The sequence below is a fragment of the Meleagris gallopavo genome, chromosome 4, assembly GCF_000146605.3.
Source record: "Meleagris gallopavo isolate NT-WF06-2002-E0010 breed Aviagen turkey brand Nicholas breeding stock chromosome 4, Turkey_5.1, whole genome shotgun sequence".
Lineage (NCBI taxonomy): Eukaryota > Metazoa > Chordata > Aves > Galliformes > Phasianidae > Meleagris > Meleagris gallopavo.
Window position 1 is genome coordinate 11,755,103 of NC_015014.2, and position 20,027 is coordinate 11,775,129.

The following is a 20,027-nucleotide window of genomic DNA, read 5'->3' on the forward strand; positions in this document are numbered from 1 at the left end:
AGGCAAAGCACTAAAACACAAATTTAAAACACGAAGGAATATACATATGCAGAAGGAATGGTTCCTTGGTTGATCCTTCTTTTTCTCTAAACGCATCATAAAAAAGTTATGCTTCATTACTGAAAAAACATTTTTGCTTCTTTCATGATTGCAAAGAAGGGTAATTAAAGACTGTCAAGAACACACATTGAACAGCTGTATATTCTTAACAAAAGCACTATTATATGACTGCTCTTAAGAAAAAAAAAAAAACAAACAACAGCAAAAAACCTGGCAATTTACATGTTCACATTTCCTAGAAGTCATATACTTCTCCAAGCTCCAGTAGATACCAAAAAGTGCTTCTTTATAAATCTCAGTTGTGAATCAGTTATATATCAAGCCAGCAGCTTGTTCCCAATTTGTGAACACATCCACATACACAAGGAGAAATGGATGGCAGTAGCAAAGCTTCACTATGTGAAAACTGAGGCACAGAAAAATGTTTCTAGCTACTTCTCAAACTGGGATTAGCTGAAATTTTCTTAGACTGAAAACCAAATAAAGACAGAGTAATCCTTCCAGCTTGAACTGAAAAGGACCATTAAGAATACTTACTCATCAAAAATCAAGTCTGGAGCAAAGTAGAGGAACTGGCTGTTTGTATGTTTATATGATCTCCAACTCAAGGCAAATGATGACAGACACATCCACGAATACTGAATTAAAGTAATTTGGTCCTCGAGAGGCAAGTTTCTAAATCCTAGAGAACAAAACAGAAAATGCACAAGAGCTATGTTGTGCCCTTCAAGGGTTGGCAAATACATCACTCATTATTTTTCTGGTATTATGGTCAAGAACAAGAGCAACACTCCCAAAAAGTACATTTCTGAAGAAGCAAAACCATAATTTTTTATTCTAGTGACAAAACATGTTTTCTTCTGCAGAGGCTATTATTCAAAATGAAAGCTTTTTAAATATCTATCACAAACACATGAAACAAACATGACACAAATCAAAAAACAACCATCTTCTATCAGGCATTCATCCTGCTTCCCTTATGAGCATTTTCAACTCAGCCCATAGTTGAAAGATGCAATGAATCAGGCAAATAGTTGATATATCTAGAAGGCTGACCAGAAATTTCACCAAATGCCTCATGATCCTACCTGGAAGTATCTTTGCCCACTTTACCACCTGAATCATCTGCTTGCCGGCCAGGCGGTTTAAGGTAGAAAGCAGGTACTCGGCTGTGTCTGGTTTTGAGCTGTCGTATCCTGCGTACACGATCTCTGGTTCAATGCTTTCAAGGATCTTAACAGGAGAGGGAGTAAGTGCTGGTGAGATGGCAGACATGTGGGGGACAAGTGCTGTGTTTACAGGGGGCTCAGTTACTGGAGCAATGTACGTCGTCCCTTCCTCAGGGCTTTGGGGTGGCGGCTGCTGCCGCTGCTGTGGCTGTTCCTCGTGCATCCCTTTCAATTTGCCCAGTTTTTTGGACTTCCGGGCTGTGAAGACAAAAAGCACAAAAACCAAGTCAGTAGAGGAAAGCGTGAAAAGCTGGCATAAGCCTGGCTTTACAGAAAATCAAAGCAGAAGTAGCATCATAAAACTTCGCAAGTGAAACAAACGCTGAAATCACCAGGACCCTAAGAAATACTTTGCCTGCAGCACTGTTAGAGTGGGAAAATGAACAGAAAAAACATTTAAGTTCAAATTTTGTTGCTTCAGTGTGCATCTACAAGCATCAGTGTCCAGTAATTTGCGTTTCTATGTCTCTATACAGACCTGCATAAAACATCTTAGTTCCAGCAGCAGGTGCCTGCAGGTAAGCATTTCAGTTTATTTGTACTATAGTTTAGATGGATCACTTATCACCTACAGGTTTGTAATTCATGTTCTGCACTGCATTTTGTAATGAAAAGAATCCTCTCTGGCAATGCCTAAAATTAGCAGACCTGAAGCCTTTCTAAGCTTGTGAGTCCTTGTACACACCCTGACTGTGCCTCAACTCGAAAGGCAATCAATCCACTCTGAACAGCCTAATCTATTCAAATCCCCTTGGGTTTGCTGCTTTGATCCTTCCTTAAGAGCCTCCTCCTCTCCCAGTGAGTTCTGAAAAAATACTATGAATAGGTACCCAGTTAGGCAAAAAACACTAAGCCTCACATAACACTTCTCCCTCATGTCTATCAGCTCTTGGTGATCAGCTTTCCTCCATTCTATTTATTTTTTGCTTTAATGCTAACCTCCCTACTTTCTTTTACTAAATGTTCTTGGATGACAAGAACACTAGAGTGCTTTCACTCCTCACAGAGAAGCCAGCCGTACTCTGTGGGATTCATTCCCAACATTGCCATGTGAAGGATGGATATTTAAGTAGGTAGTAAGCCCTGCTCGCACACCAGCAAAATTAGCCTACAGTGTGCTGAAAGAACGGGAAATAGAAAGCAAGAAGATTAAGTAAACAAACACACAAAACACCAAGGAGCACAAAGAAAGCCCATCCTTTCTTGCAGTAGCTCATTACTATTCTCAATTTTTGAGCTCTAAGCAGTGTTTTCCACTGATACCTGAACATGGAGAAATAAACTATTTATTCATTTTGTGTTCCAAACTCAAGTTTTAAGGTTAAAAATCTGTCTAAGTAAAGTTGTATTTCAACACAATGTTCCTCTCCTGTTCAGTGTACAATATATCCAGAGGAGGCAGTGCAGGCTTGTTTCCTGTCATCTACCCTGTTCCAGTTACTCCTTCTATCTGCAACTGATGTCAATTGCAGGATCTAAGCTCACTTTAGTGGCATTGCATTACACGGGAACAAAGTCCCTTTTTGACTTAGGCTAGTTTTGCATGCCCAGACTTCACCTGTGGAGAAACTAAAGCTGGTAGTGGAGTTACACACTGAGGAACAGGAATCTTTTATCTCTGCTCCCATGTCGAATGGGAGAAAACAGAGAAGGTGCTCAGCATGGAAGCACAGCCCAGAGTCCTGTGATTGCGTGATGCCTTAAAACCAGTATGGGTCAGATACATCATTTCCACAATGAACACAGTGCAAAGTAGAGGCAAAATAGCAATCTCAAATTTAAAACCCTACGTAAAGCATCAGTTAGCTGAAAGCTTCCCCTGTGCTCTGCTACACATACAGATTGACTGAATGTGAGGCAATGACTGGAAAAAGTAAAATAATCTTTACAAACAACAAGCTAAATGTAAATATTCACAGTTCTTTCAGAGCAGCTTCTCTCAAATCTATTCTTTCTGATATGTCTGTACACATCTAAAACTCTTGTCTTTACTCGTATCTCCTTCCAGTTATAACATCGCTTTTCTGCCATCAGTAAGTTCATCTGTAAGTGTACAAGAGATCCACAGAACTGCCTCAATACTCTTTTAAAAACTCTTAAAATCTAGAACTTGAGAAAAATCTCCTGAACAGATGTGCTGCCTTTGTCCTGAGACTACTACTGGCGATGGGGCCAAGTAGTGCTTGCCTGTTTCCTTGAAACTAGGGCTGCCTGCCCAGACCCACAGGCTGTGGACACACTGCAAGGCAGGATACAGCTGCCAGCACTCAGAACAACATGCGTCCCAATGCAACAACAGCCTGCTGCTGCCAGCACTTCCTTACGGCACAGTACCTTGACCCCTCAGGATCTTGGGATAAGCTAGCTCCAGGAGCAAACTTGTTTGTTAGGGAAATCCCAGGAGATTGTGACATAAAATAGCAGTGGTACCACTCACATGCAAGATCTCAAAGGTCAAATAGGCACTCTTGGACTATCGTCTTAAAAACTCATAATTCACTGCTATCACAGTACATATTGAACGTAGCAGGAAGGGCAAAATCTGAGCATCAGATTGGTGTCATTTCCATCAGCCACAAAATAAAGCTTCTCCTGACTGATTGCTGCATCAACAATGCCAGGAGATCTGCGGAGAACGTCAGAGATCTTTGTGCAACATTTCTAACTTCCTCTTTGGAGAGTCAAACACCATTTCATTAACTCATTTGCAGCACGAATTTCTGTTTTCAATCATCTCCTCATTTCTCTGTGCCTGCAAATATCCAGACCAAGTGATGCAAGTTGAATTTTTTAATAAAAGGATGAGATAGGCAAATAAAAAATGTGCTGGCATTAATAAAATTTAAAATTATGTTGTCCAACTATCACAGATACTGTACAAAAACTTCCTAATTACCAGAAGTATTAGCATGGATTACATGGAGAAACACTGGAGTTGCCATAGTTGGAGGTAATACGGAAGATGTGAGACAAATGTTAGTCAGGAGAGGTTTCACTGCAATGGATTCTGTTTCAAGAGACAGACAAATAAGCTGACCCTTCAACCTCCCTTCCAATACTATTTCTTACTTTTCTTTTACTAAGCAAAAATGCTCATTCAGACAACAAAGCACAACTGAAGGATATTTTTCATCCTCTGGTGCCCCAAGTTACATGGATGCTGGCACTCATTCTTCAAGATGCAATTTCTGTTCTTAGTATCCAAAAAGCCATTTTACAAAGCTGCAGTTGATCAGACATTTTGTTAAAAAAGCTTTTTCCTTACTCTGCAAAATAAAGTGGAGGGCGTTACGGAAAGGCAGTGCAGACAACTGTTAAATTTAATTCTGAAAAGTAAGTGAAAATGCTGTTTTTCCCCATTTGGAGCAGTTGCACCTACAGAATGACGTACTGGTGAGATCACCGCGAGCATTAAATATAGTTCACATTTATCTTGGAAAGGCAAAGCTGAACTTCCGCATTTTTCAAAAAAAACAAAAAAAGAAAATAAAAATAAAAAAATAAATAAATAAAAATAAAAAAGATCCCCAAAGCGAAGCAAGAACGGCCAAGTTCAGCAGAACATTGGATGATGAGTTGCCAGAGCTATCAGTCACTGAAAAGAGAGTTTGAAAATAAGCCTGGAGGAATGGATAGAGATTAATGCTTGCTGCTGTTATTCATTAAATTTTATCAGGCATTGGTTTTTTTTTGTTATCAAAATAGAACTAAAAATAAAGAACTCTACATATCTTTCATGTTTGCAGAGACCAAAAACGCATTCTTACCATAACACTACCAGAATAAGAAATCAATTGCTTTAACAACTCTATCAGGTACCTAGAGATACCTCATCACATATTTTTAATAACATAATTCCGCATGTTCTATTCACTGAAATCTTCATTAAGAGAATAGAGAAATAGCATTCTTCCATGTATAATACTGGCATAAAAATGTGTTTTAGTTTCATTTTGTTCTGTTATAATGCCTTTAAAATGAAGCTGAGAAAAACATTACTGCTTGACAGTCATGTTTACAGTGAAGAAAACTGTATTTTTCATTTGGCTTCATGCCAGCGCTCTAGCTCAACTGGTTTGGTAACTCCCACAGAAACCAACAACTAACGATTAAATACAAGCACAGAGAAGTACATACTTCGAGCCTGTCTTTTAGAAGTGTTTTGCATGTTTGCTCTCTAATTGGAAAACCAACCACAAAACCACCTCCGAATCTGTGAGAACAAGCCAAACTTAGCAGAATACCCATGTGGAAATGTTGGCAAAGCCACACGGTCACCATGCAGACCAGGGGGCAGGGCAAGTATGAGGCTTTCAGGCCTCAGACGAAGCCTAACAAGCACTAAGGATGAGGATAGGACCATCACCAAGATGGTAGCACCGTCACGAGTTTCTTGCCCCTCCTGCTCTGTGCTATTGCAGCCAAGATATCATATTATAATCCCTGTATTTTTAAATAACTGAAGATTGGGTAAGAGCTGAAGAAAAACAAATAGTGAAAGATACACTGCAGGTATACCTGAAGTTAACACACAAAACATCTACCATGTTTTCTGTTAAGTATTTTAGGAGGTCTTGCACACTGCAGTAAAAACAAATATTGAAATAAGGTGAAGTAGCTGAAAAGTTGTAAAGTTGCACTTTGAACAGGCATGCCCAACAGACCTCCCCCATAGCTCTAGCAATAAATCATACAACAGAGAAATAAATAAACAACACATCTGACTAAGTCTGTTTCCCTGGAAGAGACAGACAAAAGTTGGGCAGCCCTTTGCCCAACAAGTTCAAAGGACAGCCTTCAAGCTCTATAAAACTACATATTGTTCTACGTGCTTGAAGATCTCAGCAAGAGCAACCTTCACAAACAAGCACAGCTGCTTATAGCCCTCAGCAAAAAGACTGGACTTCACCGTTTGAGAGCAGCTAGTGACTGGAGAATAGGGTGGACTATATTTGGACAATGGACTCCTCAGAACTAATGCTTCCTCTGTTAGACTGCTGGCAGAAAGCCACAACTGGGAGCCCTCTGGTTTTATAATTGCAAGTTTTCACGTGATCTGCTACGCAAGCTGGATCCAGAGGGGACTGATCTATATTCCACCCATTCCCAAGGAGTAAACATGAAGTAAACACAGCCTCAAAACTGGGAACTATTTTTCATAGGCTCAAAATCAGTAATTTTCATCAGCATTATTGTTAAAGAAATGGGGTCCAAAATGCCGAAGAACAAAATGCTATCAATAGTAGACAAAAGAGCACATAAATATTATGATTCAGTGCCGCAATTTTGTAACACAGTAATATCTAACTTGCAGAATTGTATTATTGTTTAACTTCAGCATACAAACAATCCAAAATGATCCTGCAGTTAATTCAAACTCGCATTCAGTGCTCCAAAGAAAATCAGAAGTTCATAAAACTATCTAAACTTTTGTGTAGGTATATGTGAATTGCAATGCTTGCAATTGATAATGTCCAGAAATACGAATTTTTCTTTAAAATATGATGTTCAGAGCTTGCCTGTTGCCTACCAAAATCAACAATTTACATTCACATATAGGTCTATCAGAGCCGGGACTCATCAGGACTGATCCTGATTCAACAGATCTTAATTTCACCCATGACGCAGAATATATTTGAGTAAGTGATATCAAGTGCACATTATACAAACATAGGCTATCTCTGGTAGAAAGCAGAGAATACTAGCAAAAGAAAATGAGAAACCAAACAGACATAAAAGAACATAGCACAGGAAAAGATAATGGTTTAAAAAAAAAAAGGCAGTAGGTAAAGGAGAAGAAGAAAAAAGAGCCATTTCAGTAATAGATTCAAAAGACAACTGGAAAATAAAATAAAAATCACATGCACTTCAAACAACGTAAGAGATGCTGCAATAGAAACACACTTTAAATATCAACAAAAACCTCCTCCCCATTCAAGCTCATCTATGACTGCCTTTGAGCCTACGCTGCATGCCTTGCCAGCAGTACCTGCATTTCAAACACCTGAACTCCTCCACCCAGGTCCCATCCTCACTTGCTAAAGCTCTGCACCTGAGCTACAACCACTGCCTCCTTCCAGCCTTAAAACTTGTCAACTTTGCTCCTTAGATCCTCCACAAAGAGCCTCAGAGCTTTCCTGCATACCCCTCCTCTGCTGCCTGCAGATGTGACCTAGGGCACCTCGCTGTGCCAGCCACTGAAGGACTGAACTGCTGAGTCTCCCCTTGATGCAAACACAATAGCCTTTAGGTAGACCTTCCTAAGTCCTCAACAATCAGATATGTTTTCTCACTTCCTTCCAATTTTGCATAGATAAATGCTCCATCATATTGCCACTTTTTTCTCCTTCGAACCTGTCCATCATGTTTGCCTGGTGTCTCCGTCTCACTTGCTTCAGTGAGCTGACATCTGTTCTAATTAGCTATTTTACTGCTACCACAAACAGTGCATCCCTTCCCCCAGTCTGTTCTTGACATACACGAAAATTTTGAGCTATCTTGGTACAGACACTTCTTTCACTTAAGTGTCTAGCACAATGGGTATAAGATTTTGCTGAGAAATTTCTAGATAATAATATAGACATTTTACATATATACACACACACAGAATAAAGTGAAAAGCAATAAAGCAAGTGAAATCTTACAGCATTAGTCCTACAAAGTGCATTCAGGCATGCACCTTTTACTCTTCAGGAAATGCAGAAGGAGACAGGAAAGACAGGATCCTAATGCTCCCTTAAACTCATTATTGACTTTGGGAAGTGTACTGCAATTATTCAATTAGACCTGTGGTAGGTGAAGAACCTCCAAACATGAACCTGGGTGTTGTCCTAAACATAAGCAGAAGTCCTGGGTACAAATCTTTGAGATGCATATGTCCAAGCAGACTCACCAGTTCAACTGGACAGATCAAGAACAGAAAGTTAATGGAAAACAACAACACTGGCAAGGGACAAGTTTTACAGGAACTTAAAAGAACACAAAATTACTTAAATTTATCAATGTGTGACAGTGCCACAAGGACATTACACTTGCAAAGCAGTGGCCCTCCAAGAGTGGTTTCTGCAATGGCATTTGGGATGCACTGTATAGACCATACAGTTCATCTAAATACACAAAGAAAGTCCACAGCTGGAGAAAAAGAAAATAATCATCCCACCTTTTACCTTTTAAAAACTAATACTGTCAGCTCTGTCCCCAAGGAGACAGAAAGTGATAGAAAACTTTATCACTTGATGCGAGCCTGAGGTATCACAGGTAGTAATTTTAATTTAATTAAAAAAGCAATGAAAATTTCCTTTTTTTTTTTACTTCTCTATCAGTAAAGCAAACTTTTAGCAGAGAATAAGATCACAGCCGATGACTAAATTCAGCAGAATGAAGTGGTAAGCATAATGGAAATAATGACATAGTTTGGCACTGCCAACATCATTAGCAACTGCTTACTAATTAATAAGTAACACTTGAATCTGTCAGGATTGGACGGCTTAAAGACAAGGAATAAACATGCATGAAGTCTGATCTATGGACATGTCACGTTTTCTTTCCTTTTGGCCAGACCCTGCAAACATCCAAGCACATCTACAAATGCCAGTCTCTCTCTCATACACCCAAAGGAAGGCATGGTACAGGACAACGAGAAAGTTCCTAAAGTATATTTTAATCTACATAAATGCACACTTTCATAATCGTGTTCATTAAACATATTCTGAATGTTTATTCTAGTTTGATCTAAACTACAAATAAAACTGATTATAGCTTAATGAAAATGTATGCCGCCCCAAAAGTAATGCTTCCTATTTATTGCCATGGAAACTACAATAGATACAAAGAGCACAACAACACTAACTGATAGAGCAAATTCTCAGCTACAAAATACTATTTTTCAACACAGTCACCACCATTAGCTAGGCATTTTTGCCAGTGATGAACAAGAGCCTGCATGCTGTGTTTGTAAAAATCTGCACCAGCAGAGGTGACCCACCCTTTCACAGCTGCTACAATTATATCACTGTTAGGAAAACGTTGTCCATGCAGTCCATTTTTCATTGGCCTGAACAGATGGAAATCAGATGGTACCAAATCTGGACTATACACTGGGTGTGGCAGCTCAGCCAAGACTGGCAAAATGCTTGGTCTTCAAACTGGTAGGGGGTTTGATGTAGCCATGTTTCAAGAGAAAGGTTGTCTTGTTTGATCTGAGTTTCAGCCTTCAGTTTAGTCCAAGTTATGATGTGGCAGTCAGAGTTGAGGTTTGTCTGGGTTCCAGGAAATCCAGAAGGATCACTACTTTCCTATCCCTAATGACACTGCACATCACTTTACAAACTGAGGGCTGCATCTTGAACTTTTTCTTTGATGGGAAATTCATGTGTTGACACTCCAGGGACTGCCCTTTTGACTTCAGCTCATAGTGGTAACACCGTGTCTTGTTACTGATAACAATGTAATCCAGGAAACTGTCACCTTCCGCCTCATATTCAAACCGACCTGACAAACATGCATGCAGTACTCTTTCTGTTCCTTTGTGGGCATTTGTGGGACCAGGCACAAACTTTGTGATATTCCAGTGGTGTCACCACAGTTTACAATGCATTAAATCAGATATTCAGCTCCTTACAGAGTTCTCTGGTCATAACCTGCTGATGAGCCAATCAAGACACTCTTCATTTTGCAGTTGTGCATGGCCATCCAGAACGTGGCTTGTCTTTCACACTGCTCTTGCCACTGCTGAAATGCACCACTCACCACTTCACTGTGCTCACATCCACTGTTTCATCTCTGTAAACGTTCAGCAAGCGTTAACAACTGTCAATGAGTGCAATTTTTTTCTACATGAAGGAATGCACTGACGCACCTTTGACAAAATGGTATCTGAAGAGCATTTGAAGCAGACTGCCCCACTGCTGACATCTGCCAGAGCAATAAAATGTAATGGAATACTGGCTGGAAGATTCAACTTCTACTGCCATGCCACCACCATCCACTCTGTTGCTGTGGGCCCATATAATAAAATAAGAGTCATTGCTTTTGGACAAGCTCTTGTACTTACTGCTTTTTACCTTGCTCTCTTATAAAACAATTTCAGAAATGCTTGCATTTTGCTTTGTATGGAACAGATTCCAATATACAGTGCAGTGCAACGCTGCTCCAATACAGCACTGCAGAGCACAGATACAAAGTATGTGAAGCAGTTTATCCACTTGCTACTTGCTTTGAGCAGCATCAACTACACTTTGCTGATGCACTGTGCTATTAATCTCCAACAGTGGGAATTCCACAGTACCCTCCATCTTTCTCCAATATTTAATTACTCAATTTTTCCCCAAAAACTCTTGGATCATTCTTTTTCTGTAGCAAAGTTGATTTCTCTTTATTGTTCCCACAGTGGCCATAAAGAGCAACTTATCTTTCCTGTCTCCCTTTTTATACCATTTTTTTGAACTGCAAAACTGGTATCACATCTTTCCTAAAATGCTTCTGTCTTCTACACTAAAAAAAATGAAGTTTTTTCAACTCTTCCTTACAGATCCACATAAGCTTCTTATCCTTGTTCTTCCTTGGCTTCGGAGAAGCAGTTTACTCCAGTGAGAATGCAGAAGCCCTGTGGAAATATCTTGAGAGACAAGACAGTTGGGCAATCACCAAGCACAAGAAATTTAGCAAGTGTTGCGTGCTACATTTGGGATGGGGCAACACTGCATGTATATACAGACTGAGGAACAAGAGCCTGGAGAGCAGACACATGGAAAGGTACCTGGAAGATCTGTTTGACAGCAAGTTGAACGTGAGTCAACAGCGTGCCATGGCAGCCAGAAAAGCCAACCCCACACACTGGGGTGCACCAGGCCAGGCATTCTGCTCTGTGCAGCCTCACCTCGAGCACTATGCAGTTCTGGGCACCACAAAATAAGGACATAAAGCTATTAGAGAGTATCCAAAGGAAGACTATGAGTAAGGTAAAGGGTCTAAAGAGCACACTGTATGAGGAACAGCTGAGGTCCCCTGGCTTGTTGAGCCCTAAGTAGAGGCTGAGGAGAGGCCTGATGGCAGCCTAAAGCTCCTTAGAGGGAGCAGAGAACCAGTGCTGGGCTCTACTCTGGTAACAGCGATGCAGCCGGAAGGAGCGGCATGGAACTGCGCCAGGGGAGGGTCTGGTTAAGGTTAGGAGAAGGTTCTTCAACAGAGGGTGGTGGACATGGGATGGGCACCCCAGCCCCAAGCTGTCCAAGTTCAAGGGGCGTGTGCACAATACTCTTAGAGACACGGGTTTGAATATTGAGTGGCCCTACGTGAAGCCAGGAGTTGGACTCAATGATACTTGTAAGTCCCTTTCATCACTTGTTATGTGATCGTATGATTCTAAATTTCAAGAAACAGGATTCAGTTTTGATGGAAGTGAAACCTTTTAAATGTAAAGCTCTGTAAAAAACTCAAGCAGATTATTAATGGGAACAGAAGAGACTCCCAAACTGGAAATCTTAAAAAGAGACCTTGACCAGCAGTACTGAAAGTTATCAGGCCCACACTTGCCAGGTTTGATGAAAATGGAGTGATATCTTCATATCAAATTAGATTTGCTTACATTTGCAATAATTTAACTTTATTGGCTCGTATTTAATGTTATGCAACCACAGCGCTTTCTTTTCAGCAGTTCCCAAAACAGCTGCTTTGAGCTATTTCATAACTACACACCTGAGATTTCCATTCTCAGTGTAACCCTCTGCACTTTACTGAAAATGACATCACGTTGATTTCAGGGGTACTGAAAATACTTCCAAATTCTGACTCTGTTTACAGAGGAGAAACTCCAAATCTGCAATTTCATGTTTACTTTGTATTTTGTTATCCAAGTAATTACGGAAACCAGAACTGACCCTCAATAAGACCTTACTTTAGATGCGCTTCCAGCATGCCAGTAAACCATTCACAGTTGCTTTCAGAGAACACTATTTCAAATAATTATGTGCGTACAAATGAGAATTCCTCTCAAAGTTTAATGAGAATTCTGCATTTCCTCTAGAAATGCAGAGAAAATGAAGAGAAATGCAGGCTAGAGAAACTGAGCAGTGAAATACAAATATCTACAAGGAGGTGGCACTTTGTTACAGCGTTTGCATGCATCCTGTGGAAGAGACACACATTCCTCAGTGGCTCAATGCTTTCCGCATGCTGGATTCAGGATTGTGGATCCACACCCTCAGAGATGTGCTTGCAGGAATGGCCTTTGGAGCACTAATGAAAGAAGCAGCTTTGCAAAGACAGCACAGAAGCTATCATAGGTTCCTCTTAGAAAAAATAAACTGAAAGCCCAGATCAAATCTTTCAAGCTTCAAGGTTTGACTTAATGATGAAGCTCGGGTTATGTACTTGTCTGATGAGCAGGACAGTGATGTTGCTCCCAGCCATCAAGAAGGAAAAGCACAAGGGAAGCTTTAGGAAGAGACAGGAGGAATTAATCCCTTCTTAAGACATGCTGAGCTACAGGGTATGCATTCATGAAGAGATAATGGAGGAAAGTGACAAAAGAAAGCTGAGTTCCAAAGTGCATGTTACAGGAATATTTAGGTTGTCAGGGAAAATGTCTAACACATTTGCTTGTTTCGCAGCAATCCTCAAAGTGATAATTAATTGAAAAATAACAGTTTCATGGGGGTACTCCTCCCCGTGTGGGAACAACTTTTACCAAATGCCAATTAGTGGTTTCCTGTTAAAATCAAATCAAGCTGGTTTTGAAAAAACTTTTTAATGAGAAATGGCTGAAGTACGAAAATTTCCCCCACGTATATTTCAGATAAAATCCCAAACTGACATAATACAGTCACACAGCTAATGCTTTGGTATATTAAACTCCTTTTTTGTGCTTCTTCATTAATTTCAAAAGAAATGTATATACTAAACATTTAAGTCAATCGATAAACAAAGCCTTAAAAAAGCTTAGAAAAGAAAACTATAATTTTGATTAAAGCCTATCTTAATTAGTCCTTTTCAAATGCTCCAATAACTCATATTTTATTATTATTCACTCTCAAATGGATGGCAAATTCAATGATTTTTCAGCTAAGCAGTGTCTTCTAAATGCATCACTAGTTTTGACTACTCATCAAATGTATTTACAGACTAGCAGCAGAACGCCAACAAAGAATGCAAAGAGCAGGTCACCTACAATTCCAGCACTTGACATCTCCAACTCTAAAACACCTCCAGCAACAATGCAGTAGCAGCTTGTGCTGCTGGCATTCCTAATAATTTGGTTAAAAACTAAGTTAGGGAAACTTTGAAGAACAGATTTTGAAACCTTCCACTGTACAAGACTGAATGCTCTTGGCTATGAAAGCTAGTTTCTGCCTTGTGCCAAGTGACAACCCCTCTCCCAAGACACCCATTCTCATCCAACCTTCTGCAAGCGTTCCTTGTCTAAGTCTTCTCTCCTTCTTTTTACTTGGGTTAATACCCAATGCTAAGCCTGTTCTGTGATTTATGCGCTCTTCATTCTGATTATAACACTAGGCCATCTTGATTACCTCTGATAAAATCATAAAGACATTTACTGTGTGTCAAATACCCAGTTTGCATCTACACTGAAGACACAGCCACTCAGTTTTTCAAAATCATCAATAAGTAAACGCTTCCGCAGTACCTCTTCATTCTATATTTAAGTGCTCATGCTTCCACTTATTGCTAAAGAGCAAGTCCTATTTTGAATTCTTCCTTTCTGTCCTTACAATATTATTACTGGAACCCAATTTGGTAAGTGCCACACTTCCCTTTGCGCTCAGTACTTTGCTACAACCACACCACCACTAGTATTTTTCCCAAGTAACAAAACTTTTGAGATGCATCTCCTCATCTGCATAATTTCTGTATCCTTTGTTTTCATCAACTCTGGTTTCTCTCAAGTGACTTTATTTCTAATACATTCTACTGCAGTTGGTCTGTCCTTCATCCTCTAGAAACCATTTGCCTTGCTTACCAGAACAGCAACACTATCTGTGAAATATAAGCTGGCTGTTTATCTTCTGCAGTTTTTCATCATCCAGTTCATGATTAGTCATTAAAAAAATAGTAATAATAACCATGCTAATCTCCTGCTTTGATAAATCACCCTAAACATTATTAAAATACCCCATATGTACTACTTTGTGATATAAACCACCCGTCAGCAAAAACAACTCTGTAATATTAACCATATATGCAATCTGGATCACAAGACCTGAATATCACTCTTTCCAGTACAACAAAGGCATGGCTTTGAAGGCACAAGGATCACCTCAAATCAGCATCTCCTTGTTTGTACTGATAGATTGCCTTACCAAGGATGGATTGTTCTCCTGAACTCATGTCTCAGGATGTTTTCCTTTTCTTGCACCTCTTGCTGGGATGTTATTCAGGGAAGCTTTCTATTACTAAAACATTATTGCATTAGAAGAAGGTGGAGATAGCAAAGAGCTACCCAAGCTTACACCATGAGCACACAATCACCCACATCAGTTTGCAGGAAGCTGGGTGGTACTGGGTGGTTCACAAACACCCTGGCTGATGCTGCTACTTGGATTTCCTTCATTGAACTCCACCTTCTTGCCACCTGTGTACTGCTAAGTCTTAAATTTGCTCAATTGTTCCTTCAAAACCTGCTGTGCATTGTTCTTTTTATTAATACTAACTCCAAAGTCCGCTTTTTGAGATAGGTAGCCTTGTCACTTCTCACACTTACTTCAGCAAAACACAGACACTAAAAATTGAAAGACACGCACTTAGAAAAAAAAAGAAGGCAACATGATTCAAAACAAAACACAGGCCACTAAGGTAGTTCTGATGCAAAATACATATGTGAGAACAAGGAGAAAGAACAACAAGTTCACGTGCTAAGGCACAATCTGCAACTGAATATTTTTTCCTTGTGACATTACCAGAGTAAACACAGCTCAGAGTCAAGTTAAAACCTGTGAAGTGCCAAAGTAGCAGACAAGCAAAAAATCCCAACACATCAGAAAAGAGCACGTGATACGCAGAGTTGCATCACTGCTTCTTCAAAATGTACTGCCACACAGAAGACAGAGATACAGGATTGCTCGTTCAGTTAAGATCACTGATGTCAAAATCCTAAATGTCTTTTTGTCACGTGGAAGTAACATTTTCATATTTCTTTGATTTGCAGACAAATTAGCTAACTTATATCCCCTTACCTAGTATTAAACATAGTCTGGAACAAAACAGACTAGGGGACAAATGTAAAACCATTTTCTTGTTCAGACCAGAACCAACTGCAGCTATATCACTTCTGACAAATGCTAACCTTAACTAATCTCTAAGATGTCTAGTGATAGACCTCACATCTTCCCCAGATCAACTATGCTAGGTTTCGATTTCCTCACTTCAATCTTTCTGGCTGCTTGCTACTTTTTGCTTTGCCGTTCACAGACACAGAAAGAAATCACCTCCTCCTCTTCTTCAGAAATGCATCACATTTTAGAAGACACCTCTAACCTCCAGAATTCTCTTCATGTCTTCCTCCAGTCTTTCTTTGAACTAAGCATTACCAAGCAACATTCAACCTGTTTCCTCCAGACAGGTTTTTAAGACTGCTAATCACACTCATTGTTTTACTCTAGGCTCTTCCAAACCAGCCCACAACATTTCTGCAGGCAACTAGTGAGGGTTTTAACAAAAACTGCTTATCAGCACAGGAAGCCAACTATAATATGTCCAAAGTCGTGTCAGAAACGGCAAGTCAAACCTTCGTATATTCTTACTCAGGTGGAAACTCTCTGAAGCAATAGCTAAGCCAAAGCTAAAAGGACAAGTTCCTCTTGCTTCTACAGCTTTCTGCACTGAAAGGGAAGTGAGTAACGGAAACACAACACCACAGACCGCAGAGAGAGGTTTCAGAAGGGCTCTGGTGATAACCAGCAGCTCTGGAAAGAGGAAGGGGAGACATGGGCATACTTCATAGCCTGGACTACTGTTTCACTGTGGGGAACAGTGAAAAGGAAATGGACTCAGAACACTGTGGAAGGAAACACAGTAATTTGGTGATTCAGGAAAAAACAAAACGACAAAAGCTGCGTGTCAAGAATTTTGGAAACACCAAGTGATTCTGGCCTGCTATGGCATGATGAGACAAAGCAGTGAACAAAGGTGTAATGAGCCTGCTTGTTTTTATGCATCTTCATGAGCAAAAAAGCCACCAACAACCCAGCAACTCATTTCAGGATCCTTGGGAGAACTGCTTGTTAAATTTACATGCCCCACAAGGCAGAGAAATGCTGCACAGACATGAAAAGGGAGGTAAACTTCAGTGCTGGGGAACTGGGAGGCCACATATGTCATCTACCCTGGGATTGTCCCAGAGGTGAATGATGGAGCCCTAACAACAGATAGGAAAGTTTAACAGCTCAAGGGCACTACAGATAGGATCCACATAAAAGAGCCAACCATTGCTTAGCAGAAATTTTCTGTTTATAACCAAATCCAAAGCATACAGTATGGTCAGCAAGGGACAAAGCACCCTCTGAGCTCAGACAGCAAGAGCTGCATGCTACTGAAACCAGACAAAACATTGGAGAGCCTGCATGCACAGTGTCGCCGCATGATGCCGGGCAGGCTGGGGCACGTAATCCCAGCAGGAAACTTGAAAAGTTGCAACTCCTTTGCAAAGCTGGCAACCCAAGCTGTTGTGCCATGAATGGCAGGATGGAACATCTAGCAGATGAAACAGGGAAGTCTGGAGTTCAGCTGGTCCTTGCCAAAAGCCTGAAAGGCTGTTCCTGGAGAAAAGACAAACGAAGCTGGCAGCTGGACGCGAGTCAGAAGGCAGAGCTGAAACTAGCGAAACTTGAAAAAACAAAGAACCTGAATTATGAATCTGATTAAGGATCACTGCGTATGAGTCGCGGTGTTTTTGGACTGCTGCAGTGCGCCTTCTTGAGCTGACGTCATGTTTGAAATAAAATTGTCAGCAAAAACGTGAAGTGCAAGGGCAGAATTTCAATACCAGTTTTTAATCAATACCCAGGAGATTACTAGCCCTCTTCAAAATTCTGCACTTTTTTCATTATTCCCAAATAGTTTCTTAATAGCTTTTTCAAGTGACTGTTCAGATAGTTATCTAAACTATTCCTGTGGATGGCTCAGATGAAACGTTAGTGCGTCACAGCAGGAGCACAGCAAGAGCACTATTTTGTACCAGAACAGAAACAGAAGTAGGAAAAGTTAATTCCCAAACAAATTAGTTCCTAGAGAAACCTGAAGAAGACAACTGAATTTATTTCGTTCTTATTTTTGTTTACTAACTTCACCAAGCGCAGAGTGAAGAGGTGATGTAGCAACGGCACTGCCTTAAGCAGAACTGGCACTTCGTCAAAATGAAGGATTCCTCTTCTAAGGAGACTCTAACATGGACTCCCTGCAGCAACTTGGGTTTCCCTATTGATCCATCTTGTCAGTACAACAAAAATTTACAAAACCTAACAAAATTACAGCACAAGGCACCATGGTTCCTCCCATGTTCTGTTATTGACTTGGCCTCGATACACCATATACTGCAAATAGAAGCAGGCATAAATGGCACATCATAAATTGATGGATTTGTATCCAACACAAATGCTTCCTTAAATTCTAACACCTAAAAAAAAAAAAGAATGTTCTCTGAAACAACACTAATGATATCTGAAACAAGAGTAGGTACCACAACTAGGCTGACCAGCTATAATCAAAGCAAAACTGACAGGAGGTTTTGCTTTACAAAAACCACAGACAACTTCATTAAACTGCTGTATATGCTATATTGGTGAAACTCAAAGAAGAACTGACACAAATCCAGCTAAGAAAAAAAATTGCCGTGTTTCTCTAAAAAGAAAATGCTACATAATAAACACAAATAAAAATGTAGTTAAAGTTAACTGGCATTTAAAAATGGTTAAAATGAAATATAAAAGTAAACCATATATGTACCCAAAATTCCTTTGCAGTTTCTTATGCACATTATGTTTTCCTTTCAGATTTATGAAATCTTGGCTAGTAGTAAATTGCTAGACATTTTTAAATAAAACCTCTGTTTTCTACATCACCAAGAGGTGCTGTATTTAAGAGTTTCTTAGTTTCCAGTTGTTTTTTTAATACTTCTGTTCTTTTCCTTTTTTTTCTTATTTCTTTCTTTTTTCTTGAAAAAGATTTAAAAAAATTACAATATGTACACATAAGCTAAAGTAACCGAAAATAGTACCACAATTTTAAATCATTACTAGTATGAGTTATTAAACAGAAAATGGAAAACTGGGCAAAAAGGTGAAGTGCTGTCTCTTAGTACCAATTCATTTAATCTATTTTTCAGATTACTGAAATACTTTAATGTATAAAAAAGGAGATGTGCAAGCACACACAGCATCTTGTACGTGAAGTCTTACATATGTAAATGTATGCAAAACCAAGACTCGCATTTCACAAACAGTTTCTGCAGACTGAGTGATGAACTATGCAATTTGCAAGGTGAAATCTATTTTATTTCCCTACAATATCTGAAGGGTACTTCAGCAAGCTGCTGCTTACTGTTGTGGGAAAGAACAGCTGATAAGCCTCAGAATGCTCTATACAGGAGCTGAAGCAGGAAAGGATCAGAACCCTACACCCCACAGCCTTCTAAGGACCTTTTTTTTGCCCTCTAAGCATATGACATATCATACAGCATAAGAGGGACCTTCAGTACTCACAAAGCAGCAGTGCAGATGCTTGGTCACCGAGTCGCACCACAGGAGCAATGACTAACCTGTCAGTGAGACGTCGTGGTGGCAGAAGCCCCCTCAAGCCGCCCCAAACCAAACACGTCCCTTCTCTAGGATTCAGCACAGAGCACAGCATGCAGCAAGAGTGAGACCTGGAGGGTCTAAGCCACCCTGGCTGAAATGCAGCACCCCAGGCACTGCCACAAGCCTCTAGCTGCATGCAGCTGATGGTGTACGGGGCACTGAGCACCTGCGTGTGGCTAAGGGTACTGCGTGTGACCCCCTACTACTGCCATGCAACGGGTACAACAAAAGAACAGCAGCATGAGGTGGAAGGAGAATGAAAACGTCCTGTGTGGAAGTGAGAGACTCGACAAATCTGATTGCTGGAAGAAACTTCACAACTCATGAAGTCATTCTAGTCCATAATTAACTGAAAATTAATTAAGAATCTTCAAAAGAGCATAAACCAAAAATGGGCCAGCATACCTTCATATTGCAGTTGCTCACTCTGAATCTCTTCCAATAATTAAGTCTAGCATATGGTACCGGAGGTTTTTGTTTTCTTTTTTTTTCTCTTTTAAACACAACAAACAAACTGTGATTCCCAAAAAAGTTGTAGAGTCCTGCTTGCTGAAGGGCTATGTCTGTCTGCAGTGCACAGGCACACTTTCTAGAAACAAGGAGGATGAGTTAATTTGATATTTGGCAACTTTAGCTTTGCAGAAATTACAGGTTGCAGATGCTTCTTGTAAAATTAAAATAAAAATGGAGAAAAGAATGTAATTAGGTAAATTAGTTACTGGCTTGATGAATAATTCTCTGAAGTCTATTAGAGGATGAGAGCAATGAGAACTCTAGAATTTTTTCAACAAACAAAAGAAGGTAAACAATAAAACTGCAACATTAATTTTGTTGAGCATTCATGAAAAAGTGTAGATGTATTTCTGAATTACAAGCATTTCTGTAAAAGGTGCTTAAAGTATGGCATGCTGCCACACATCAAAATGTTTTTTTT

General features: G+C 39.9%; 1 protein-coding gene across 1 annotated transcript in view; it reads right to left on the bottom strand.

The window, feature by feature from the left end:
* The window catches only part of NR3C2 (nuclear receptor subfamily 3 group C member 2), a 197,018-nt gene that overhangs the window by 31,365 nt on the left and 145,626 nt on the right, over positions 1-20,027 (bottom strand). The window contains exons 4-5 of the mRNA XM_010709546.3: positions 1,149-1,487; positions 598-742 (exon numbers count right to left, since the gene is read on the bottom strand). Coding sequence (XP_010707848.1) covers positions 598-742; positions 1,149-1,487 — 484 coding nt within the window. The remainder of the gene's footprint in view (positions 1-597; positions 743-1,148; positions 1,488-20,027) is intronic.